Here is a 27,266-nt window from a genome sequence, read left to right as displayed (position 1 = left end):
TGAAATCTAGTCTGATTTATTCTCCCTCTTAGAAAGTTATTTGATTTCATCATCTCAAATATCATCCCGTTTTACTGGGAAATAAATTTAACCAGTGTTGTTTTGGAGTGGTGGCATTCCACACTATGGGCATTCCACTATGGACATTCCACACAATGACAAATATTGAAAAGCTGAAGCAAAATAATGCTGCTAACACCGAATTGAAACTGCCCCAAACTAGTCTGTGGAGACCTAACTCTTCTTCTTTGAAGTCATTTTTTTTCACTAGAAATGTAGAATCCATTTATATGTAAATATCGGAGTTTAATTAATTAAAACTGCCAGCTAATTGACTGACAGCTGCACTTGAAACAGATATGCAGTGTGTATTCACATCCACTTCGTAAAATGTCGATGGGTTATTTGAATCACAAATATTTCTTTGAGTCAAACCAAAGCAGCTTGCAGCATTAAAAAGAATTTTAAAATAAATAAAACTATCTCCCAAATCTATGAACTGCTTCTTTTGCCACTACAGCGGAGCCTGGACATGTGGAGACATGGAGAGGTCTTATATTGAGCCAGAGCATAAGTCTAGTAAAGGTCAGTATTGTTTATGCTGATTTGCAGCAGTTCTTCAAGGACTCGGCTTCATACCACCTACTGTGCAGGCCTATTAACTGGAGCTGCTGTGGATTGAACCAGGGACCTTCTGCAGGCCAGGTAGATGCTCCACTGCTAAACCACAGTCCCCCCTCCTCTGGCTTTGTTCAGTTTTCTGATAGAGTGACTTTGATGGCCATTGGATTGTGGAATGCTCTACCTACCCAGGTTCAGCAAAATCCAAGGCTGCAAGGTTTTAGAAGGTCCTTCAAAATGTTTTTATATAAATAGGCTTTTTGCATTTGTTGGTTGATCTTTAGGCAGGTGGGGTTACAATGATACTTATTCACGTTCATTACGTTATCGTTGAATTCTTATGGTCCTTAAAACTCCAGCGTCAATGTGGTGCAAATATTTAATAAGTACATAAAGGTCATAAGCTATCTCCCCAAAGGTCTTCTCCCCAACTTTTCCCCAAAGGTCTCAAGCCTTCCTGATCACTAATCACAAATGAAGGTTGAAGCCCAGCCTGTTTCCTTTTGGATAAACTCTTGCCTTTGCCCCCTAATTGATAATGCTCATGTTGTTCAAAGGTCATGCCGTTGACCTTGCAGGATGTTTACGTGCTACATCCAAACACCCATGCTTTAAGAAAGATGTAGACAAGGCCATAAAAGAGCAGCTAAGATGGTCAGCAGAGTGAAAGTCAAGTACTGCAAGGGACGGATGAATGCACTGGGTACATATAACCTGCAGAGCAGAAGACTAAGGAGGGGGCATGATTGTCTTCTACAAGCACCCAGAGTTCTAACCTGGATGGATGGCCCAGGCTAGCCTTATCTTGTCAGATCTTGGAAGCTAAGCTAGAGGTGGCCCTGCATAGTATTTGGAAGGGAGACCACCCAAAAATAGCAGGGTTGCTTCACAGAGGACGGCAATTGCAAACCACTGTTGAATGTCTCTTGACTCGGGATTCCTATTGGCTGTGACTTGATGGCATTTTCCACCCCTTCTGCAAGCAAGGTTTTGTTCTCTGCTGTTGCAGAGGGCAAGACTAGAATTAATGGGGTCATGGAGGACAGTAGACTTCTAGTGACATTATGAAAAAATCCCCAGTGATATGATCAGTGGAGCCAGTTACGTAGGGATAGACCTCACCAGAAACGTTCAAATACGGACCAGGTAGCTATTTTTCCAGTTTTGCATTTTCTCACTGAGCAGGGGGTTAGACTAGACCAGATGCTCTGCAAGGCCTCTTCCTATTTGGACGGGATGCTTTGAGATTTTGCTGTCCTCTCAGAAAGAGCAGACCAAGACCACAAAGGATAGAGCAGCTGCCGGGAAATTGACCGCCAGGCTGTCAAAAATCAGTGCTATTGCCTGTGATCAAATTTGCCCACTCTGAAATCAACGGGAGTTGCTAAAATAGATTTGAATGCGAGATTGTACACAGCAATTCTGTGCGGGAATCACTCAGAGTAACAAGGCATGAAGAGGCAACAAGACACTCCAGATTCAAACCTCAATAACTAATCCATCAAACGGAAAAGATCATCACACCACTTGCAATGTTTTCTATTCATAAGAGGTCAGCCTTGCCGGTGCGGGAGACGAGTTCGAATTCGTTGGAACAACGGCCAGACACCTGGAGACATTAAACGGTAGATTACTTCCAAATCCCTGAATAAAAATTCATGCTCAGCTTTCAGCCAAGGGTTTGTAATCATGAAGGTCATCCACTGCAGGAAGAGCAAAGGCTCACGGGGCAGCGCTAAGCGGAGTTACTCCGGTCTAAGCCCCCTGATTCCAGTGGATTTAGGAGGGACAAGCACCACAGAGCATTGCCCTGTCAATCGATTTCAGTCCTCATCAAAGACTCAGCCTATAATCCATATCTATTCAGGTGGGAATATTCCCCACTGCGGGTAAAAATAAACACCTCAATAGCTTAACCAGAGTTTCTTCCAGCATAAAGCTTCTGTGGGCTAGAGCCCACTTATTCGGATGCAGAAGAAAGCTCAATTCCAGGGGCACCTTGAAGAGCAACAAAGTTTTATTCAAGGGATAAGCTTCCCTGTGGAAGCACACTCCATACCTTGCACGAAACCTTGTTGGTCTTCAAGGTGCCCCTGGAGCCAAACTTTCTGCTGCTGCTTCAGACCAACATGGCTGCTCACCTGAAATTATTCAGACGCAGGGAGTGGATCCTCATAACATTATCGTTTTAGGCTGAATGGTTTTGTTTTTTAGTGTATGGGGGTGAACATCGTTATGCTGGGGCCATAAAATGCCTGGAGTCTGCAGTGAAATACAATTTTTGTAAAATTCAGATCAAATACCCCTCACTAGTTAATACAGAGCTAACACCCAAAATGTGTGTGTGTGTGTATGTGTATCGCAGGTTTTGTTAAGACAATCACAGTTACAAAAATTTAAGAAGTCCTAAATTCCAGTTGAATGGACAACAAAAAGAGCTGGCATTTTGTACCCTGCTTTTTACTACCTGAAGGAGTTGCAAAGCGGCTTACAAGTGCCTATCCTTCCTCTTCCCATAACAGACACTCAGATAGGTGGGGCTGAGGGAGCTCTGAGAGAACTGTGACCGGCCCAAGGTCACCTAGCTGGCTGCGTGTAGAGGAGGAGGGGGAAATCAAACCGGCTCTCCAGATTAGAGGCTGCCACTCTTAACCACTACCCCACACTGGCTCTCCAGAGGGTGGGCAGGGGGGATACCAGCCTCCAAGTGAGACCTGGGGATCCCCCCAAATTGCAGCCCATCTCTAGACTATAGAGGCCAGTTCCCCAGGAGAGACTGGAGGGTGGGCACAAGAGCATTGTCCTCCCCAGGCTTCATTCCCAAGCCTGGAGCTGGGAACCCTCCCCTCTTTCCCCCTCCCCTGTCAGTGGCCAGCCAGACTTGTGAGCAGTCCTGTGAAGCCTCTAAGCAGATCCCAGTTTGACCATTTCAGGCTGGCCTGTCACCGTGAAGTTGGATTGCGGGAGGCTGTGAGTGTGTCCCAGTGGCTCTTAGTAAAGGTGGTCAAGGAGTGGGCGCTAAGCAACTCGGCCCCCATTTAGCCTCCCTCCCCAACCACCCCCGTGGGCCATTGCACTCTTTCCCTCCACCCCGTCCAGGGGCATCCCCTCAGTCCTGGACAGCGCCTGGCAAGCAAACCGTGTCGCAAGCGGGATCCCGGAGCGGTGGCACGAGCCCCCCCCCCCGAGCCCCCCCCCCAGTTCCGCCTGCCCCCTGCAGCCCACCTGCCGCGGGAAGCCCCCCCCCCGTCCGGAGCCCCCTCTGTGCACTTTGGCGTCCAGCAGCCTCCCGCGTCCAGCGGGCGGGATGGAGCGGCGCGGCTCCCCCGGGACCCCGCGGCAGGGGCGGGGCGGGAGGGAGGTGACGCAATGCCTGCAATCCCGAGGAGAGCTGCGCAGCGTCGGGCCGGGCCGGGCCGAGGGCGCGCTCCCCAGGGCCAGAGCGAGCCAGGCAGGCAGGGAGGGGGGAGGCGCGGGAAAGCCCCGCCCCCGCCGGCCGAGGCGCGCAGCGGCTGCCTATCAGCTCAAGTCTGCGCCGCCGCCGCCGCCGGCAGCAGGTGAAGTGAAAGTCGTTGGCGGGGAGGGAAGGACACGGCAGCCGCCGCCGCCTCTGCAGTCCCGGCCGCGGGGGAGCGAGGCGCGGAGCCCCACACGCGCGCCGCCCGCCTGCAAAGCGGCGCTCCGGCGGCCAGGAGGCGCCCGGCCGGGGCATGTCTGCGGCGCGCGGCTCCCCGCTGGCCAGGGACCTCGACGGCGCGCCCAGGACCGGCAGCCTGAAGCGTGCAAGTAAGCGGCCCGCCCCCGTCCGGCTCGGGACCCGCCGCGTGTGGGGAGACCATCCCCGGGGTGGGTGCGGGGGAGGCAGGTTAGGCTTCGCGAAGGGCGCTCTGCACATGCCCCGGAGCTCCTGCTTCCCACGTCCGATGCTCAGGGGCGAGGTGGAGGAAGCCCGCTCTCGAAGCGAACGGCAGCGCCTGCTCCTCCGCATTTGGCTGGAGAGGGAGTTGAGAGCCTCCGTCCTCGGGGCCCGCCTGCCCCGGCATCCCCCCCCCCAGCGACGTGTGTGAAGAGCCGCTGTGCTGTGGCTTGCAAAGGGGTCGAGGGAGGGGGGGGCGCTTTGGGGCAGTGCGGGTACACGGAGGGCCCTCTCTCCCAAGCCCCATTGAAGGGGGAAGGCGGGAGAAGCGCTTCTCCCCCATGCCATCTCTCCCCCCTCCCCATATCAGGCTGGGGGGGGCACTCCCGGCAGGAGAGCCGGCCAAACGGTGTGCCGCTCGAAAACTCACCCGCTCCCGGACATGGCAAAGTTTGCAGGCAATCGCGAAGTCCGGGGAAAGGTCTGGATTCGAAGGACGAGGCTTTTGGGGGAGCGGGATGTGGCCCTTGGCACCCCCCCATGTCCACTCTTCACCACTGTCGCTTCCTGAGACTGTTCCAGGGTGATCCCAACTTTTTAATCCTCCCCTCCCGCCTCCTGCAGAATTTCCTCCCCATCAGCCGCCTGCCTTCCTCCTTACTTCCACCCTCACCTCTGCATCCACCCACCCACCCATCCATCCCTTGCAGCCCAACTGGGGAGCTGGTGACCTTGCAGCCGCCCCTTCGCGCTACCTGGGGTCCTCTTTCTAAACTGCAGTGCTCCTCCTTCGGGCTGGATGTGGGCAGCTGCGGCCATGTGGGTTTCCCCCACTGTGCTGGAGTGGGAGCCAGAGCTGCCCTCCAAGGCGTGGGGTTCTCTCCTCTCCCGCACCGGGTGTGGCGACTGTCGCCCTTGAGCTGTGGATTTTTTTGCATTAAGTTGATCGAACTTCTGCTGGCGGAAACTTCTCCGTGGTGGGCTGGGGGCGGCTGCTGCTGCTGCAGTGAGGCTGCTTGCTCCTTCTTGTCCCCGTGAATATCCGCTGAGCTCTGCAGAAGGACTTGCTACAGCAGCGGTTTGCATTGGCAGATAATCTCCTGCTCATTGTCTGATGCCGGGAGGGGGGGGGGGGAGAGTAGTTGCCTGAGTGATGTGAAGTGTAACCTTTGCTTCCAGGCAGCCTTTGGGGACCAAGAAGTAATTTAGTTACCCCTGAGATTAGCGCTGTTTTAATTAAGTCGAGTAGGTTAATCCAGGGGTAGTCAAACTGCGGCCCTCCAGATGTCCGTGGACTACAATACCCATGAGCCCCTGCCAGCAAATGCTGACAGGGGCTCATGGGTATCGTAGTCCACGGACATCTGGAGGGCCGCAGTTTGACTACTCCTGTCGCTGGGCATAGGGGCTGGTGGTTCAGGCAGTTTCTGAAAATGGGGGGTGGGGGGTGACATAATGCCATGGCCTTTTGATTGGATGCCTGTTCACGCCCCGATGACTCCTTGCCTGTAATTTTGGCCCTCTTAATTTCTTCTGTCACATTTAATAAACAGTAACCCTTCAGGCCTCTTTTGCATTTATGGATCGCTGTGGGAAGATGCTAATCATAAATATTTCATTGGGACAAACTGCCCTTTTCTTCGAAGGACTGTAAAGATGTGCCAATTGCCACTTGCCAGCACATTAAGAAGCCATTTTTCCCTGGGCAAGGCCTGGCGGGAAGAGACACCTGCGTATCCGGAGGGCCTGGGTGGTGGGTGTGGGTGTCACTGTCCGAGCTTCTCCCCAGGTAATACTGGGAATTGTAGTTTGGGGCAGAGCAAACTGCAGCCTCCCTTGCAGAAGCAATGATGCCTGTTTGTTGATTTGATCATTTATTAACTACATTTATAGACAGTCTTTCAGCTGTAACAGCCCCCTAAGGTGCTCTGATAGAAGAAACAAATGCAAAAACACTGGGACAAATACTTAACATACTTGTACAACTTCTGTTTCTGTAACTTCTCTGTAATCTTTCTGAATAGTTAAAATAAAAATTTGCTATAAGAAAAAGGGAAAACAAATCAAAACAGTCTTAAACATTAAACAAACCATGACAACAGGCAAAACGCATAGTCGGCACCATCAGAATAAGTACAGCCCCCGCTCCCCAAACCTTAAGGATAAATGGCCTGATCTAATATCTGAAAATTCAGTGAAACAGGGCAAGTTTTCACTGAAAAGAGATGGGAGACTGTGCTTGCTGAACTGCCAAGGGGAGGGAGTTCCAGAGCAAAGGGGTCCACCACAGAAAAAGCCCTGCCCCTTTGTTCCTTATTGGCCCTAAACAGATGCAAACAGGCAGGAGTGCGACATTATACATTGTGAGGAATTGAAGCTTGTGGCCTGGATCTCATTGCCCAGACGTCTTTTGACGTAGAAAGACTTGTTGCAGTTGAGAGATACCTGGTTAGATAGATGTTCTAGTAGTGGAAATGAATTGCAGTATCTCTTTATATTTTGCACCTTATGCTTGAATCCTGCTGTATCTCCAGGCATGCACAACTATAGTCCATTCCACATTTACAAAAACTTCAAACAAATAAAGTTTCTTTTTGAATATTGCCCCCCCACCCCCTTGAGTCAGCAAATGCCCCCTTTAGCAGCTAGATATCCATGGGGCAGCTTAACAGCGCAAGTTCTAAGTGTTTTGTGGTCTCTGCATCGGCATCAGGCTCAGGGGTGGGTTTTTAGAAGCTCTTGCCCTCACCAGGGAGAACTTCAGAGCAATATTGTGCTTACAGTAGGAATCAGAACCCCCCCCCTTCGTGTTTAAGAACACAAAATGTGCTGTTATTTTGCAGTGACAAAAGCTAAGCAATCTCCATTTCCCAGCCTAGATCTGGAGGACGCATTGTTGCCTTTGACTTCAAGAATGCTTTCATCTGTGATACTTCAGGCAGAACTGTATTATATTCAGGGGTCTGTTATCACGTATGCTGTTTCTTTTAAATTCTGCCTCTTAACAGTTGCGTGGCAGAGGGGGATAATGGATCCAGCTCAAGGGTTTGATTCTTTGGTGAGATATTTGGGGGAGGGGAGCTGAGTGAGCAAGGAGTTAAGGACTTGGTGGAGGAGATGGAGCAAGGTAGGATGTGAAGGTGTGGGTGTGGGGTGCGTTCTTAAAGTGACAGGAATCTGAGGTGGGAGGGACAGGGAGTCGGGGAAGCAGGAAAGTCAACTGGATTTTAGGCAGTACTGACACATGGAATGAGAGACAGGTTACGTTCAGGTGGACACAGTGCATTCATTACACACCAGCCTTGTAAAATATTCTGTGCCTTCTTTGCTTCCCCCAGTGGTGACCAGCTCAGGGGAAGCACTGCAGGGTGCAATTTCCTTTCGATGAGCGTTGAAAGGTCTGTGGGACATCTCTTGATTTGCACTTCTGCAAGGAGAGAATTTTGGAAGCTGGCAGATCTCTCCCCCCCCCCAAACAGGGCGACGTAAAGGCGAATCCTGTTTCAGTTCCCTTAAAAGCAACTCTTCCCCTCATTATCTGCCAGCCCCAGCTAAATGAGGACTGCCAACCTCCAGAGACAGAGATCAGTTCGCTTGAAGAAAAGGGCCGCTTTGGAAGGTGGACTCTATGGCTTTATTACCCATCAAAGCCCCTCCCCAAACCCCACCCTCCTCCAGCTCTACCCTGGAATCTCCAGGTATTTTCCAACCCAAAGCTGGCAACCTTAAGGGAACGCAGCAATTTTTCTCACAGTGGATCCAGCACTGCAGTTGCCTTCTTTCCTTTTTTTTAAAACCACCTCTCAGGAAACTGCCCACCCTACAAACATTAAGGCAAGCACCCCCATCATTAGCCTCTGCTGAGGAAATAATAGAATCATAGAGTTGGAAGGGGCCATACAGGCCATCTAGTCCAACCCCCTGCTCAACGCAGGATTAGCCCTAAGCATCCTAAAGCATCCAAGAAAAGTGTGTATCCAACCTTTGCGTGAAGACTGCCAGTGAGAGGGAGCTCACCACCTCCTTAAACAGCCCATTCCACTGCTGAACTACTCTGACTGTGAACATTTTTTTCCTGATATCTAGCCTATATCGTTGTACTTGTAGTTTAAACCCATTACTGCGTGTCCTCTCCTCTGTAAGCTAATCACCCCCAACTCAGAGGGAGTCTTCCTCTTAGCAGCAGCTTCTCATCCGTTGTGACAACACAACCATATTATGTTTATTTGCAAAACAATCAGTGCTAGATGGCCCCTTAAAATTATTTTCAGATTGGTGAAAGCTCTTTATATATCTTGTGATGGGAGTTTTAAAATGAAAGTTATTTAACTTTAAATAAAAAGGGTGATTCTCTAGGCTAGGCTTCTGCGTGTGCATCGTAAACCGCGGAAACATACACATAGTCCTAGGTGCCAACAGATTCTTCTTGCAGTTCATCGGATGCTGGCTAGAGAATCCTTCATGTTTGGACAGGGGCCCTGCGTGTGTGGGTGGGTGTTTGGGAAACAGCCTTGGAGGTCCCAGAGCCTAAATGGGGAAGACCCTTTGGAGTTTGGCTTTGTGTCACTTTTGTACTTTCCCCAATGCTTCTCTCTCCAACAGGCTTGCATTCCGAACTGTGCTACCACCTAGTTGCACCTGTTCAGAATGTTAAAGAGACAGCTGCTTATTTTTTTATTGAATGATCAGTCAACAATGGGAGCTAATGGGAGGGAAGAGAATATCAGATTACAAATAGTGTGGCAAAAAGCTGGGTAGAGAATCTCTCTCTCTCTCTCCCACAATGTTTATTCTAAGTGATTTTCTGGAATCTGCTGTCACAGGATATTGGGATGGCTGCTATTTTAGCCTTAAAATGGGATTAGCCTATTTAATGGCAATTGGGTTTTTCAAGTGCTGTGAGTCATGACAACTAAATGGAATCTCCATGTGTATAAGCAGTATACCTTTTAGAATACCATAAGGATAGATTCAAGTGGGTAGTTGTGGTCTGAAGTAGCACAACAAAAGACCAACCAAGATTTATTCAGAACGTGAGCTTTTGAGTTGTTGTTGTGGTTAGGTGCGAAGTCGTGTCCATCCCATCGCGACCCCATGGACAATGATCCTCCAGGCCTTCCTGTCATCTATCATTCCCCAGAGTCCATTTAAGTTTGCACGGACTGCTTCAGTGACTCCATCCAGCCACCTCATTCTTTGTCGTTCCCTTCTTCTTTTCTATCGAACTCTAATTTTATTTTAGGATACCAGGCAGCCAAGAGAGGCCACTGTGCTTTGCTTTTGAGCCCCTAGGCATCTATTCAGCAGCTGGTCAAGTCAGACAACTGGACGGAACCTAATTTGAGCCCACCAAACATTTCTGATGCGACTTCTCCCAGGACGTCTGTCTGTTGCAACCTTCTGCCTGTTCTTTCCAGTTCGGGTCTTATTTCCTTGCTCACTGGAAAGACAGCTCCCATGATTCAAATGCATCCCGTCTTCACGCCACTCCTTACAACTGCTTTAGTAAAATAAACATGAAAGCTTGAGGGATGAGGCTTTCATTTAAATTCACCTCTTGGCCTTTGATGATTTATGGTTCATCTGCGCCCTCACATAATGGCCTACTCCGCAGAAACGTGTTTTAATTCCTTGTGCTGACCCCCCCCCCCAAAAAAAAAAAGAAGAAAGAAATCAAGTTGGTGCTGATAAGGCATTCTTTGAACTCCTAAAAACTTCTTTGATAATAGCAAGGAAGGATTGGAGTGGCTATAAAACGTTAGATCTGTTTTTTAAAGTATCTCATTTTCCACTGGATGTTGGAAAGGAGGCTGCTGCAGCTTTGCTAGTGGGGTTCTCTGGGACGTTTCAGCGACAGAGTGCCTGAAAGGAAATACTTTTGCAGATGTATGTGTGTGTTTTTAAATGGCTCTTCTAATTTGTTTTACTTCAAATTGCTTGCCTCTTCTGCAGATTGCTGTCAAATCGTAATGCAGGTTTTGAAGAAAATTTGAATTGGCAAAAAAGGAAGGAAAAAAAAAAAACCTCCACTCAGCAGTTAGCAAATGTCTGGAAGGTTTCCTATTGTAGATAGGCTGTGCTTTATGGATGTTTCTGTATTTGCTTTTTGTTTTCTTTGCTAGGACGTATTGGTGCCTGAAGAGCATATGCTCCTGCTGCATATTTCTCTGCTTAAGTCCGCACCTCTCTTCCTTTACGGCATTAAGTTAAAATTGCTCTTGTGACCATAACTCCAAGGCAAAGCAGCAGGGAAAGATGACTGCGTCAAATGTGAGGGGCAATTTCCAAGGCCGCCGGGGATGCCGATGCTGCGGACTTTGCCAGCTCCCCCCTCCACTGTCACCCAGTTCTCTCATCCGCTGAGCGGCTAAGGTCACCTCTGCCTGCGAAAAGGGACAGTTCAATATTACAGGGCTGCGTGAAGCAATATAGTTTGGTAGGCCGAGGGCAGAGGCTTGCAAAGGATGCCCACCCATGTGGAACAGTATTCAGTGTCAGCAGTTCAGTTGCCTCTGCTGGTCACATGGGGACTGACTAGAGGATGCAGACCCAAGGAAATCTTTCCCTTCGGCTTTCAATTTTTGGATCCTGACCTTGGTCAATCTCCCTGTCTCCCTCTGCCTCCCGGTCCCCAGTTCATGGCGGAGAACATTTTTCTTTGCAAAGCATTAGATCCAGGGAAAATGCCTGCCTGCACACTGGGTAGGAACATGCTGCCTGCAGACTGGGTATTGCACAGAGACTGGCCTGAGTACTTTTACAAAATGGGAATAGGACTTGTCTGTTTAACAGCGGATGAGAGAACTGGGTGACAGTGGAGGGGGGAGCTGGCAAAGTCTGCAGCATCGGCATCCCCGGCGGCCTTGGAAATTTCCCCTCACGCCTCCCGATGCCACATATATAGTACAACGATATAGGCTAGATATCAGGAAAACATTTTTCACAGTCAGAGTAGTTCAGCAGTGGAATAGGCTGCCTAAGGAGGTGGTGAGCTCCCCCTCACTGGCAGTCTTCAAGCAAAGGTTGGATCCACACTTTTCTTGGATACTTTAGGATGCTTAGGGCTGATCCTGCATTGAGCAGGGGGTTGGACTAGATGGCCTGCATGGCCCCTTCCAACTCTGTGATTCTGTGAACCGTGCGCCCTGCAGTCCTCCTGCAGCACAGGAGAGGAAGACAGTGGAGGAAATGTGGATGTGAGAAGCTGGAGCACAGTGGGACCGGGTTGGTTAACTGGCATTCTCCTAACCCAGGCTTTCTTAGTCAGGGCTTCCTGACAGCCCTGGGGTTTCTTGACAGCCCTGGGAGGGTTTCCCGAATGGGGGGGAGTGAATTCATTTTTTATATATATTTAAAATCCATTAAACATTTATTGGGTGATGTTGTTGTTGTTATGTGCGAAGTCGTGTCCGACCCATCGCGACCCCATGGACAATGATCCTCCAGGCCTTCCTGTCCTCTACCATTTCCTGGAGTCCTTTTAAGTTTGCACCTACTGCTTCAGTGACTCCATCCATCCACCTCATTCTCTGTCGTCCCCTTCTTCTTTGACCCTCGATCACTCCTAGCATTAGGCTCTTCTCCAGGGAGTCCTTCCTTCTCATGAGGTGGCCAAAGTATTTGAGTTTCATCTTCAGGATCTGGCCTTCTAAAGAGCAGTCAGGGCTGATCTCCTCTAGGACTGACCGGTTTGTTCGCCTTGCAGTCCAAGGGACTCGCAAGAGTCTTCTCCAGCACCAGAGTTCAAAAGCCTCAATTCTTTGACGCTCGGCCTTCCTTATGGTCCAACTTTCGCAGCCATACATTGCAACTGGGAATACCATAGCCTTGACTAAACGCACTTTTGTTGGCAGGGTGATGTCTCTGCTTTTTAGGATGCTGTCTAGATTTGCCATAGCTTTCCTCCCCAGGAGCAAGCGTCTTTTAATTTCTTTGCTGCAGTCCCCATCTGCAGTGATCTTGGAGCCCAGGAAAATAAAATCTGTCACTATCTCAATTTCTTCCCCATCTATTTGCCAGGAATTCAGAGGGCCGGCTGCCATGATCTTTGTTTTCTTGATGTTGAGTTTCAAGCCAACTTTTGCACTCTCCTCCTTCACCCGAATCAACAGGCTCTTTAGTTCCTCTTCACTTTCTGCCATTAGAGTGGTATCATCTGCATATCTGAGGTTGTTGATATTTCTCCCTGCAATCTTGATCCCAATTTGTGACTCCTCTAATCCCGCCTTTCTCATGATGTGCTCCGCATACAAGTTAAATAGACAAGGCGACAGTATACAGCCTTGCCGAACTCCTTTCTCAATTTTGAACCAGTTAGTGATTCCATGTTCAGTTCTCACTGTTGCTTCTTGACCTGCATATAAATTTCTCAAGAGACAAATAAGATGCTCTGGTATTCCCATCTCTTTAAGAACTTGCCACAATTTGTTGTGCTCCACACAATCAAAGGCTTTTGCATAGTCAATGAAGCAGAAGTAGATGTTCTTCTGGTACTCCCTAGCTTTTTCCATGATCCAGCGTATGTTGGCAATTTGATCTCTAGTTCCTCTGCCTCTTTGAAATCCTGCCTGTACTTCTGGAAGTTCTCGGTCCACATATTGCTGGAGCCTAGCTTATAGGATTTTGAGCATAACTTTGCTAGCATGAGAAATGAGTGCAATGGTGCGGTAGTTTGAACATTCTTTGGCATTGCCCTTCTTTGGGATTGGAATGTAAACTGACCTTTTCCAATCCTGTGGCCATTGCTGAGTTTTCCAAATTTGCTGACATATTGAGTGTAGCACTTTTACTGCATCGTCCTTTAAGATTTTGAATAGTTCAACTGGAATGCTGTCACCACCACTAGCTTTATTGTTGCTCAGACTTCCTAAGGCCCATTTGACTTCACATTCCAAGATGTCTGGCTCCAGGTCAGTAACTACCCCATTGTTGTCATCAGGGATGTTAAGCTCGCTCTTGTATAGTTCTTCTGTATAATTTTGCCACCTTTGCTTAATCTCTTCTGCTTCTGTGAGGTCCCTACCATTTTGGTCCCTTATCATACCCATCTTTGCATGAAACGTTCTCTTCATATCTCCAATTTTCTTGAAAAGATCTCTGGTCCTCCCCATTCTATTGTTTTCTTCTATTTGTTTGCACTGTTCATTTAAGAAGGCATTCTTATCTCTTCTAGCTTTTCTCTGGAATTCTGCATTCTATTGGGTGATATGACCATATATAAGGGCCTCTTGTGGCGCAGAGTGGTAAGGCAGCAGACATGCAATCTGAAAGCTCTGCTCATGAGGCTGGGAGTTCGATCCCAGCAGCCGGCTCAAGGTTGACTCAGCCTTCCATCCTTCCGAGGTCGGTAAAATGAGTACCCAGCTTGCTGGGGGGTAAAATGGTAATGACTGGGGAAGGCACTGGCAAACCACCCTGCACTGAGTCTGCCATGAAAACACTAGAGGGTGTCACCCCAAGGGTCAGACAAGACTCAGTGCTTGCACAAGGGATACCTTTACCTTTATCTTTTTATGACCATATATAGTCATGCTGGCCTGCTCCTCACCCTGCCCTGTGGCCAATGATGGGCCTGCCGGGAGTGGGGAGGGGAGGGGCCCCAGGTGGGCGTGGACACAGCTGTGCTTCCAAACCATGTTCTGCATGATCACATCGCTTCTGGTGTTTCTCAAAGCCTGAAGATTATTTCAGGGGTTTCTCAATGGTAAAAAAAGTTGAGAAAGGCTGTCCTAGTCTTTTGGGAATGGCCAGCCTAAAGAATGGAAGGGGACCCTGTTCAACCAACTCTTTATGTATCTAACTGCTGTCAAGTCACAAGTGACTTATGGCAATCCCAACAAGGGGATTCAGGCCGGGAGAGAAGCTGAGATGGTTTGCCTTCCTCTGCAGAATCTTCTTGACAGTCTCCCATCTAAATATCGACCCTGCTTAGCTTCCGGGATCGAACCGTGCCCTGCCCCCTGCCCCCTGCCCTCCAGCTAACTGCTTCCCTTCCTGGATTTAAGAGGCACTGTCCCCGAGCTTTTCCCTATGGCTAGTTCTAGCCTTCTAGCATGTTATGGCAATTCCGTTCTGGTCCTTTCCCAGCCTATTCTTTGTGGATTTTATGGGTCTTTGCTTGCTGTGTCTTGACCTTTTGCTGCTTCACAGCCGGGCCCAGTGGAAGAATGGAAAGGGCATGAGGATGGGAGAAACTGGTGACGAAGAAAACAGATGGATGGACAGAAATTCTTGGAGGACCGTTGCACTCGGAGGACCGTTGCCCTCCAAACAATAATTGGGGGTTTCCATAATGATCTTCTCCTAAGTTTTTATGCATATGTGCCTTTCTGGAGCAGCCTTAATTTATGGCAACAGGTTTGCAGGCGTATTGTGAAGTCTGCGAGGTGACTCTGGATCGATTCATGTGTTGCAACACTGCGCAATGTGGAGTTTCTGTGTGTTGGAGAGGCCTGTCCATCGGTGGCTGAAATGCAAGAACAAGCTTTACTTGATGCTGTTGAATGATTGCATGAGAGAGCGAGCGAGAGAAAGCTCTTACTTGTGAATATGAAGGAGCATGCCTGGCCTGCATAGGAAAGCATCTTTTACTCTGTTCTCAGCTCCCTGAGCTAAATAGCTTCCTTTAAATGGAATCATTCTGAAGAAATCCAAGAAGCATTCACGAGCAAATGACTTCTTAATGTTGTTGCTGTGCCCGTAGGCAGAGCCTGACCCAACTTTGCATCTATTTGCTGTGTGTCTAAACTGACTGTTAACCCAGGATTGTGGGTTTGGGGTACAGATAACTGATACGTAGCAAGTGCCTTATTAAGTCTGCGGGTTCAGTGAACACAGACTCCAGTTCTTCAGAACAGCTCTTTTTATTTAGCAACTCCAGCAACAACCTCCAAATACTGAATAGAGAAAAACAGGCAAACCCATGCACTTTTATTCCTTTCAGCTAGCCTGCTGCTGCCTCTGAATGGCCCCAAGCAGTGCAATCCGATTGGCCCTAAGCAGAGTGATCTGGTTAGACCTTAACTGGTTCCTTTGATTGGTTAGTTTCTTGGCTAGCAGAAGCCCTCATTTGCATCAGTGGCCAAATGCCCACAGACGTAACAAGCCTCATACTGGTGGCTTCATCTCCACCCCGGGATGTGAAACCATGTGCATGAGGTATCCGTGGGCTTATCCTGGAGGTGGGTCAAGAAAGAGGGAGGGGGGGGGCAGTGCAGTGGTGTCTTCCATAGTTTCCTACTTTGCCACCTCCCCATGCTATGCATTGACACGTTGGTCACCCCACTGCCCACCGGTCTCCTTTTGTGGCATGCTGGCAAATCCTGTTCCCTCGCCCTCAGTCTCTGCATGGGGGAATTGAGGGGCATTGTGTCCAGTTCTGCGTGTCTAGCTCTAAAAGGATATTGGGGATATGGAGGAGGAGCCAGAAAGGACACAGAAATGGTCTGAAAGATTGGGGCATCTTCCCTTAAAAGAAAAGCGGAATAAATTGACTTGGTAGCTTAATTATCCAAAGGGTGACTAAAGATGGGTGTGATGGATCTGCACACATTGTAATGGTGCAGAAAGTATATGGAGATGTTATTTCTCTCCCCACATAAAACTAAAGGTCAACCCATGTAACTTTCTTCTCATAGGTTCCAGACAGGCGAAATGGAATCCTATTTCTTATTTCTTACAGGGAATAAGTCTGTTTTGTTTGTAATTTCCACAAGTCGTGATATGTTAGTTTGGAGAGGGAGAGCCAGACCTTTCATAGAATCATCGGATAGTAGAATCATAGAGTTGGAAGGTACCTCCTGGGTCATCTAGTCCAACCTCTGTACTATGCAGGACACTCACATCCCTATCGCTCCTCCACTGTAACCTGCCACCCCCTTGAGTCTTCACAGAATCAGCCTCTCCGTCAGATGGCTCTCCAGCCTCTGTTTGAAAATTTCCAAAGATGGAGAACCCACCACCTCCCAAGGAAGCCTATTCCACTGAGAAATCGCTCTAATTATCAGGAGCTTCTTCCTGATATTTAGACAGAATTTATTTTGAGTTAATTTCATCCCATTGGTTCTGGTCCGTCCCTCCGGGGCAAGAGAGAACAACTCTGCTCCATCCTCTACATGGCAGCCTTTTAAATACTTTCATTTTCCAGGTTTCACATTTTGGTTAAGTGGGAACATTCTCTAGCCTTGAGCGCTCTTAAGCCTGGTGTTGATATTCCCCCCCCCCCCCCTTTTAACAGAGGTTAAGGGAATTTGTTCTAGAAAGGGCAACTGTTGGGGAAGGAGGGAGTGAGCATCTCTAAGCTGGTTTCCAGTTCAGCACCACCTTTAAGGAAACCACCAGTGCAGTCAAGTTAACAGGGTAAGTTCAAAGGAGAATTGGCATCCTTGGGGACCGATCTGGGAAGAGGTAATTACCTCTGTGAAGCGGAACCGGTCTGGAATTAAAAAAACGTGGATGTCAAAGGCAAACCTTCCGCCTCTCCTTGTCTTCAAAAATACTTCCGTCCTGTCTGCATAATTGAAACATTCTTCAGTTTTATTATGCTTCGTCCGTATACTTCAGCAATTCCTTGGAGCCCCCAGGTACGAGAAGAGACTCATACTTCTTAACACAGTGAAAATAACTCCTACCCGGTAGTTTTAGTTGGCGGCCAGCGCTGGAAACTGCAGTAATAGCAAAAGTAGCATTTCTGTTGGGAGTGGCACTGCACAAGTTGAAGAACTGTTACATAATTTAGAGCTAACTTGAGGATGGCGAAACAGGACCATGTTAATACTTGGGCATTTATTAATTGCTTTAGGAAATACCGGGCCGAGCTTCTAGATGGAAGAAGCTTTTGAGTGCATCGTAGGATGTGCTGGAGAGTGACTACAGAAGCCACTTAAGCAGCATAAAAGCTTTTGACAGCGGAATACACAACACAGGAACCATCTTTGCCTGAAGAGACACTTAACTTATTGAACAGAACGGTGGCTTGGCTTGTGCTTGAGCTTTTTAGACCCATGGGCTGCATTGGCATTGAGGTCTTTGCTTCCATCCATGATTCCGTTGTGATGTAACAGCTCCGGCTAGCCTTGCCTTGCTCACCTCTGTTGGAGAAAAATGGTTCAGAAAGTTTAAACTTTTAACCAGGAGGCTGTGCTATATTTGAGAAGCATACTAAGCGGTCAGGAAAGCTGTAAGCTGCATCCTCCTGGGACAGTGTGGTTGCCCCGCTTCTTGTGGAAAGAGTTGGGAAGCTTACTGCAATGGATCTCATGCAAATAGGTACAGGGAAATTATTATATTTTATGTAAAATCCAGGGCAAATGCAATGAACTGGACAGAGTGTTTGGTTTAGAGGCAGTAGAGCCGGATTAACAGAACTGATTCTCCCACTGAATAGGTTATGTGAATTTACCATCTCAAAAGATTGTCCGTTTTTTTCCTTGTAGATGATGATCGGAAAACTCCCTTAGCAGTCACTAAATACTTTATGACCTGTGAGAGGGTTGGATCTTGATCTGTTCAAGACCTTTGAGTCAAAAGAGCAGCAAGATAAGAAGAAACGTAATTGATAGTGAAGCGTTTCTGCATATTTGATAGTGTCCTGCTTCTGCATATCTCTCAGATCCGACATGGCAGAGCAGGCTTTCTTGATGGTCCTGGGGTTTCTTGATGGCCATGGAAGCATTTCCTGAATGGGTGGGAGTTAATTAATTTTTCATATTTTAAAAAATTTGGTAAACATTTATTGTGATATGACCATATATGGTAACATCATCTGCCCTCCCAAAAAGGCCAATGATGGGCCTGGGGTGGGCGGGAAGGAGAGGAGCCTCTAGTGGGCGTGTCCACAGCTCTGCTTCCCAACCATATTCTGCAGGATCCTGCCACCTTGGGGGGGGGGGGGTTCTCAAAGCCTGAAGAATGTTTCAGGGGTTTCTCAGTGGTAAAAAAATTTGAAAAAAGACTGTGGCAGAGTGTCAGATGAGAGTCTGGGAGACCCAGGTTTGAACCCCCACTCTGCCATGGAAGCAGGCTAGGAGGTCTTGGGCCAATCACAAATTCATTCTCTCAGTCTGACCTGCCTCAAAGGCTTGGTAGGATAAAGTGGAGATGAGGAGAATGATATAGCAAGCTATTTGGAGGAGAGGGAGGGGAGACGAGCAGGCATAAATATCTAAACCAGAATTGAACAATACTTTGCACATTGGGGGAAAAAAAGATCTGTAGCCAAAGGCATAACTCAAATCAAATGTGACATTCATTTCTTTGGCCTTGTTACTCCCTTGGCGCTATGGCCAGCAGACCTGGCCCTTCGTTCTCTTGCTGGCTGCTGTATGTCATCCCTTCTTCCCCAAGGTCCAGTCGGAGGTTTCCCACAATTCTTTCTCTTTGACATCCCGGTTCCTCAGCCCACTTCCCCTCTAATATTTGTGCTCTCAGTCTTTTCCCTGCCTATCCCAGTCTGCATTCTCTCTAGCCATCACTTCAGCCACCTTCAGCCACCGTCTTTTGTTTCACTGTCTGCTTTTGGCAACCTTACCCTATCCAGCAGCCCTGCTTCCCTCTCGTAGACCTGTCAGCGGCGCAAAATTGCTTCTGCTGCTAGGCTGCTTAGTCCCAGCCAAACTGACTTTCATTTGCCTCCCCAAAGCTGCATTGTTTAGCCCAAGGTAAGTCAGCAACCGCAATGCACATGGTCTGAGCCTCTTGTGACGCAGAGTGGTAAGGCAGGAGACATGCAGTCTGAAGCTCTGACCATGAGGCTGGGAGTTCAATCCCAGCAGCTGGCTCAAGGTCGACTCAGCCTTCCACCCTTCCGAGGTTGATAAAATGAGTACCCAGCTTGCTGGGGGTAAAACGGTAATGACTGGGGAAGGCACTGGCAAACCACCCCTTATTGAGTCTGCCATGAAAATGCTAGAGGGCGTCACCCCAAGGGTCAGACATGACCTGGTGCTTGCACAGGGGATACCTTTACCTTTAATGTATATGATGTTATAGTAGATGCATGTATCCTTCCCCCTTTTGCCCCAGATGGCCGAATTTTGTAGTTACCCAATGGAAATAGGGTGTCTGCAGCGATTCCATTGAGGAAGAATGCCATTGCTTTTGGGCAGCCCCACCAGTCAGCGTATCTGAGTGGTAAACTGCACCAATTTCAGGGTTATCAAAAGTGAATGCTCACTGGGAAGGAAGTTTGACTATTGGAATTTACTCCTTCTTTTAAAAGTTTTCGATGATTATCGTTTGAGAAATAACTGTTGCAGAACACGGTCGCAGCTAATCTCTGTGAAGGCAATTAAGCAATCCTCTGTTTAGATAATTGCTGTAGCTGTTGCTGCGTAGAAAGTGTAACTCATCTAAACTTTCATTTCCCTGCTTATTAGCGCACAATATTGACCAGGAATTAAGTTGAAAGTGCTCAGTTCTTCTAGGCATAGGATTTCCCCCCCCCCCCCAATTATATTTGCATCTCCTGTGTGGCTTCTTTGAATTTGCATGCAACAAGCTAGTAATTACGCATCATTTGTTGGTCAGAGGTCCTTAATATGTGTCTTCCCCCCCCCCCCCCCCGCAAGATCAACAGATGGTATAAGATGCTGTTTGAACCATGCAAGAGATTTACATAAACAAACTTATTTTATGGGCATTTTCCTTTGGGTTAATTAGTTCAGAGTCAGAAATAGCATTGTTTGGATTCTTTTGGACCTTGCTGTTCAACTGAGTTAAACACACACACACACACACTAAACTCAGAGGACAGTGCACATTTTAGTATGCACAAGTGTGTCTTGTGTTGCCTGAATTTTGCAAGTGCCTGCTTGTTGCTTAGGGTTCTCTTCTATGATTGGCAGCCGACAGAGCCTTCTAGCCTCCCAACGAGACCTTCAGATTGATTTGAGACTACCCCCGGGACAGCATGAACTCTCGAGGCAAAGGTCATGCTGCAGCTGTGATTGCAAACAGGGGCTCTCTTTGTGATGCTGGGTCCATGGGCAAAAGTCCATGGGGCCCCAGAATCACTGCCCTCTGCTGCAAGAGAAAGAGGATTCATGGCTGCCAGACTCCCAGGTTAGGCCATGTGAGCAGTGGCCAGAGCCAGTTTTTCTCCTTTCCTTCCTTTTTTGAAGGACCCTTCCTCAGCATGGGGCCCAGGACAGCTGCCCCTGCTACCCACTGGCAAAGACCGCCCCGAGCTTCAAATCCTCTACATGTAGCATTTAAAGAATCCAAAGTCACACTTCACCATTGGTCTGATCTCCAGGGGCAAGGTAGAATCGCTCTCTGTCTATAACAGGGGCAGTCAAACCGCACCCCTCCAGGTGTCTATGGACTACAATTCCCATGAGCCCCTGCCAGCATTTGCTGGCAGGGGCTCATGGGAATTGTAGTCCATGGACATCTGGAGGGCCGCAGTTTGACTGCCCCTGGTCTATAAGATCATTGGGATGACATACGGCCCCCATAGCGCTGTGTGCTCATTTATTCAAGACACGGCGCAGTCGTTCTTTCCTGCAGCTTAAAAGTTCCGGGCTCTTTAAGGTTCGTAGCCCTAAGGAATCGAGAAACAACACAGAGAACTCTTTGTTCAGCCTCCGTATGGCAACGCTTTGAAAAATACAGCAGCCCCAGACAGGCTGCTTTAAGGCTTTTTATTATGAGTCAGAGAGCGAAGTCTTTTAGCGCTGCTCTGAGGCTGTTATGTCAGGCTTTCATAGCTTCGAGAATCTTTACCTTTCAGGGGTTGCCTCTTCTGAAGCTGTGCTAGGGAGACAGTGTTCCTGTCTGTGCCAGCTTCTGCCTGTGTTCTGGGATTATTTGGATAGGCGCAGAAGGGGGTATAGAGCCGGGCAAAGGGAGTCACTGAGTTTCCTGACCTTAGAGCAAGGATTCCCAACCAGGGGTCTGTGGACCCCCACAGTTTGTCCCCCCCCAAGGGTCCACAGAAGCTCCGGGTGGTGTCTGTGGCATTTTCCTTCCTGTCTTAATGGATTTGGCCACAAGCTACAGAACCACCCGCTTCCGCCTAGAAGGCTCAGTGGATAGGCTACGAGTGCAAAACTCAAAGGTGGGGAGTCGGTTGTGGCATGGTATGGGGGATCCAGGCTGTCTTCTCAGATCCTGCCCTTCTTTCCAGCCTGCATGATGAGGAGCCACCATAGTAGTAATGAAGTCAGGAGGCAGGAGTGAAAGAAGCGTGGAGTTTGCGGGTGGTTATGTCACTTCCAGGAGCATGGCAGGGAGGCGTGGCCAGCTGACCTCACTTCTGGGGGTCCTGAAGGCCTCCTGGCCATGCTGCACTTGCCATTCATTCAATTAATCAGTCAGTCAGTCAATCAATCAATCAATCCTAGTTTAGAAGGTAAACACAATTTGCCGCGATGTCCCAATTTGGTGGTTTAACAAACCGCACCTTTTTCTTGTCTGCGGACAGGTTTAGTATCTTGGTTTGTACGCATGGGGGAAAAAACCCAAAAAACCACACTTCAGTTTGCTTATGTTTCGATGTTTGACAACTTGGGACAGTAACTAAACCTTTTCAATCTTGGCTCAGCGTGTTGAGGGGAAGGGACAGCCTCAGGCAGCCAATTTCTCCAGCAGACACATTGCGCTAGGATCTGTTGGCTGGTCTTTTTCAATCTGAGCCTTGCAGCATGATGCTCTCTCATGGGCTCTGCCAGTGCGTAGAGCAGAGTGAGGCGATAGAACTATGGCGGTGATGATTAGATTGTCATAACCCAGGTGGCTTAGGCTTGATCCCCACTATTCTCCTGCTGGATCAGGTAGGTCATGATGTATGCAGATTCACTCTCTGGAAGGGAAATTGCTCAGGATTCAGCGTCTTTATCGCCGTACAGCCTTCTGTAGTTATCTACCTGCCTCGTTGTGTAAAGAGGTTTGCTTGAATGGAAGCCTTTGGTACCCGGCAAGAGATTATTTTCTTCAGTCTGCGCCAATTCTCTGAGGAAAGGCTAAGATAGCAAAGAGATCCGTAGGCTTCAAAAAATACATACGGGGAAGGACACGAGAAGCTCATCATGAGTGATGCGCTACGTATGAAGATGCAAATGATTCACTATATAAATAAATTATCATTGACAGGTTGTTTTGTGTGGTTTTTAAAATTTTTATTTAGTTATTTACGGTCATTCAGACCAAAATTCAAATACGTGCAATTAAAAACTAAGACAATTTAAAAAGAGAAAAAACAGTAATGGTATTATACATTTTTAAAAAAGATCTGCCGACATAAAAACTTTAAGATGTTAAGATTGAATATTTAAGACAGTTTTAAGTTGCCAGTGACAATTCGCTCTTTGTACTTCTGAAGTTGGATCAGAGAGAAATTTTCTGATCCACATACATAGTAGGCAATTTCATGGCGGCAGTGCAAAATTTAGCTGTGCAGAGAGTTATTTGCCTGTCTTTGTCTTGAAGTTCAAAATTGGCTGTTTTGTGTGGTTAAAGAGCAGCAGACTCTAATCTGGAGATCTGGGTTGGATTCCCTGCTCCTTCAGATGCAGCCAGTTGGGTGGCCTTGGGCTATTCACAGTTCTTTTAGGGCTGTTCTGCAGAGCAGTTCTGTCAGGGCTCTCTCCATCCCGCCTACCTCACAGAGTGTCTGTTGTGGGGAGAGGAAAGAAAAGATGTTTGTAGGCTGCGTTGGGACTCCTTTGAGTAGTAAAGAGTGGAGTATAAAAAACCCAGCTCTTCTTCTTTGCTTTGTCACATGGTGTACAAAGGCCAGCAGGACTATAGAGGAGAGATCTGTTAATAGTCAGCTGGAAGATCTGGAAATGGAATCTGCCTGGTTGATCACCAGTTGCTGGAGGGAAAATAGGTGACTACCAAATTGGGTAGTCCTCCATTTAGGCAAATTGTGGCAACCAGAAGCATGTGGCTCTTCTGAGCACCAATCCCTAACAGGGCACCTATTCTGTGCTTCGGGAAAGTGGTAGAGTTATTGCCTTGTGGGCATTGTGACTGGCTAGAGCAGGGGTAGTCAAACTGCGGCCCTCCAGATGTCCATGGACTACAATTCCCAGGAGCCCTTGCCAGCATTCGCTGGCGAATGCTGGCAAGGGCTCCTGGGAATTGTAGTACATGGACATCTGGAGGGCCGCAGTTTGACTACCCCTGGGCTAGAGGTTCCCTCCCCCCTCCCCTTGGCACAGAGATTTTCTGACTATGTTTCTTGCAACACTAGAATTCATCCCAAGAGTACTTTTAAATATAAGGCAGAAGTTATCTTTCGACATTCAGCCTAATCAAGAGTTCTGGAGTACTTGCAAATTTGCACACTGTTTTGTGTCATGAGCCTAACTTGCAAACCCTTCCCCTTATTCCTTGTAACTCAAGGGTTTAGCAGTCAGACGTGCTCTGGCGTAAGTTTAATAGAAATGCTTATTTTATTGAATGCGAGTATCTGGTGGGATGGCAGAAAAGCATTCCACAGTGATGTGGTTCTTTGAGTTGATGACAGTTGCAAATGTGCCAGGGAGCGTGTACCTCTGGGCTAAATAATGTTAAACAATGTCAACCAGAGCAGAATACAGGGCAGAAGTGCTCACCTTCATAGGAGTATATGATGAGTATCACGGCATGCCAGCACTGGTGTTTACGAGCACACGGAGTACAGCTTTTAGAGCTGAAAAGGGCCTGTGGCCAGAATGCCTCAGGAATCACCTGCTCATGTATTGACTAGGGATGTACAGCTTGGGGGGGGGGAAGGGTTCCTCTGGATTTGGATTTCATGAAGGGCACAAATACCACTATTTGATGCTGATTCTAGTTCCCTGGTGCAGTTTTGAGGATCAGCATTTTCTGGGATTCCAGAAGCACTTGGGCTCCATTGTTCCCTACAGGGGATTTTGTGGGGAATAGAACCGAAGTGACTCTTTAAAGAAAAAGATACTAAAAGGGGAGTTAGTGCTGCCTATCCACACATGATATCCCAAGTTTCAAGCGAATTGGACCAAGGTGCTCCCAGCCATCCCACTGGCAGGAGTAGGGACTGGGAGGGAGGGAAGGGGGTAAATGGAAGAAGGAGTCAGCTAGAACAACAGCCCTGCTTGCCCCTGTGCTTGGCTGATGCTGGCCAAGAGCCTCCTTCACTGGACCACTCAAGACGTGGCATTTTCCAGGTAGATATTCAGGCTGGATCTGCCTTAGTGCAGGGGTAGTCAACCCCTGGTCCTCCAGATGTCCATGGACTACAATTCCCATGAGCCCCTGCTGGATCTGCCTTAGTGCAGGGGTAGTCAACCTGTGGTCCTCCAGATGTCCATGGACTACAATTCCCATGAGCCCCTGCCAGCAAGCGCTGGCAGGGGCTCATGGGAATTGTAGTCCATTGACATCTGGAGGACCACAGGTTGACTACCCCTGCCTTAGTGCACATCACCTAAGGCATCCACAGACACCCTGCTCCGTGTTTTTCCCACTCTGGGGTTCAGAGACTCATTTCTTGGAAAGAGGAATTCTGGTGGTCTGGAGGTCGTGGAGCTAATGCCCCCTTTGACCTAGGGTGCGGGCTTGTCTAATCAGAACTATTCTACTCTGCTGAGCTTTGGAAGCTAATTTACAATTGCCTGGCTGTGAGCTATGATTTAGGTGTTTGAAGCTTTCCATTTCTCCGTTGGGTTCCTGTGCTTATTGTGCCCTCTGTTTTAAGCTTTTCGGTTGTGCTGCGTTTTTTTTTTTTTTAAGAATTGGTTCCTATTTAGTGGATTTAGTTGTACATAAGGAGCTTTGTGGACCCAATTAGCCTAGAAGTAGAATATTAATATTATTAAGATCTGGCGGGTGATCCGTCCTTTCTACTGTTGGGGTTTACTTTTCCTGGTGAGTTTGCTGCAGTCAGCTTATATCTAGTCTGCAATAAAGGGAATCCAGCAGGAGAAGGGACCTTGATTTCGGGTGGGATGGGAGGTATTTTTCTACCCATCAAGGAGCATTGTTTCCCAAAGTCTTACGTCTTGCTATGAAATATGAGCCCCCAAAGTCTAGGCTTAGCTTTACTGTGGTCATAGGGCAATTGAACTTCACTGTCTTTCTGCCTTTATTCATATGTATTTAAAATATTTTAAACATGTCACCTTTCCACCTAATCAGGGTCCACTAGGCAGCAAACATTAAAGCATTTTCATTTTTATTTATTTGACTGCATCTGCAACATGCAACCATTTCAAACTTTTAAAGGAGGCTGCAAATTAACATTAAAAATAGCTAAAATGGTTAAAAAAACCCAATAATGGCAATACTTGCCTTAGCAGGACCATTTCCAAATCCCTCCTAATTTCATCCCAGCCAGGCTGCATACATTCTCGTGTTTTGTAACGAACGATAGGGTAACGGAGAGCGGGTGGTGAAAACAGATGGCAGAACAGATGGGTGGGGACCCCTAGATGTTAACATACAGATGTTAAAAAACTTAAAATCCAGCTCAAAGATGAAGTTCAATTCTTAAATAAATGCACAACCAACACTAGAAGGCGGGCCAAAAATTGTAATTGGGGATGCGCCAGACAAAACCAAAAACTCTTCACCTGCTGGTGAAAAACACCTGTAGAATGAGACAAGACAAATCTCCCTGGGGAGGGAGTTCTAAAGTTTTGGTGCCACCACAGAGAAGGTCCTTTTATGGGGTCGCCACCTGTCTAATCTCATATAGCACCAAAGCAGGGCCTCTGAGGATGACCAGAGTGAGCAAATACGTTCACATGGGAGAAGATGGCCCTGAAAGTATGTTGGTCCTAGACCATGCAGCATTTTAAAGGTCAACACCAGCACCTTAACTCGAGCCAGAAGACATAGTAGGCTGAACAAGATTGGATTGATGGCTTCCACAGCCCTCTCCAATCAGCACTCTGGCTGGAAGCTGGAGCATTTTGTACCAACTGGTTCTTTCTGTAGCCTGCCTAAGGAGGTGGTGAGCCCCCCCTCAGTCTTCATGCAGTGGCTGGACAGACACCTATCCTGGATGCTTTAGGCTGACCCTGCATTGAGCAGGGGGTTGGACAGGGTTGCCTGTATGGGCCCTTCCAACTCTAGGCTTCTAAGTATCAACCCATTGCTAGAGCTCTGACTATGTAGTTAAGACATCTCTCCTATCTGTTATTTACTCTGGTATCGGAAGCAAGCAGTGGTCTTTCTTGAACACCATGTAGCTTTCCTTATTTCTCTGCACTGTAATATCATCCTTATTTTTGTTATGGAGAGGAATTCTAAAGGTTAGTGGGGTTGTTCATGGAATGGCCTCTTTCTGCTACTGTCCAGCAGCTCATAGGAATGCTGCTATTCTGCTGAAAACTTTTCAGGGAAGAGAGGTCTTGTATCAATATTCCGCAGGTTTGCCTTGAACTTTTTTTTTCTTTTAAATTCTGAACAGGTATTAGTCAAGGACACTAATTAAGGTTAAGCTTGATCAGATGGGCGAGGGTGAGGTGGTAAAATATTAATGTAGGGCTGTGTTTAATCTTTATCTTCCTCATTGGTTTTGATAAGGGATAATCCCAAAGATGTATTTGACAAATATATCTTTGGGATTAGTAAACAGAGTTTTATGATGGCTTAAACTTTTGGAGTGACTTGTAGTAAGTAACAGGATTTTAAAAAAATGTTTGAATTTGATTTTTTTTTGTGTGTTTTTAAAACAGTGTGTATCCTTAAGGAGGTTCAAGATATTTACAGTGCTATCCTGGCCCGCGTTACTCTAGTCTAATCTAAAACCACTGAAATAAGGAGACAGAAATAATTCTGCAAAGGATTCTGTTAGATATGAGCAAAGCCCATTATGTTG

General features: G+C 47.7%; 1 protein-coding gene across 2 annotated transcripts in view; it reads left to right on the top strand.

Moving 5' to 3' along the window:
• KIAA1217 (KIAA1217 ortholog) overlaps positions 1-27,266 on the top strand; it is a 432,541-nt gene that overhangs the window by 32,435 nt on the left and 372,840 nt on the right. The window contains exon 1 of one of the 2 annotated variants that reach the window (XM_077303784.1): positions 4,157-4,407. The exons of the other annotated variant lie outside the window; for it this stretch is intronic. Coding sequence (XP_077159899.1) covers positions 4,332-4,407 — 76 coding nt within the window. The 5' untranslated portion in view covers positions 4,157-4,331. Of the gene's footprint in view, positions 1-4,156; positions 4,408-27,266 lie in introns of those variants that run through there. 2 annotated transcript variants of the gene reach the window in all.

The sequence above is a fragment of the Paroedura picta genome, chromosome 11 (genome assembly GCF_049243985.1).
Source record: "Paroedura picta isolate Pp20150507F chromosome 11, Ppicta_v3.0, whole genome shotgun sequence".
In the NCBI taxonomy this organism is placed as follows: domain Eukaryota; kingdom Metazoa; phylum Chordata; class Lepidosauria; order Squamata; family Gekkonidae; genus Paroedura; species Paroedura picta.
The sequence above is the reverse complement of the archived record's forward strand: the minus strand, read 5'-3'. Positions and strand labels throughout refer to the sequence as shown.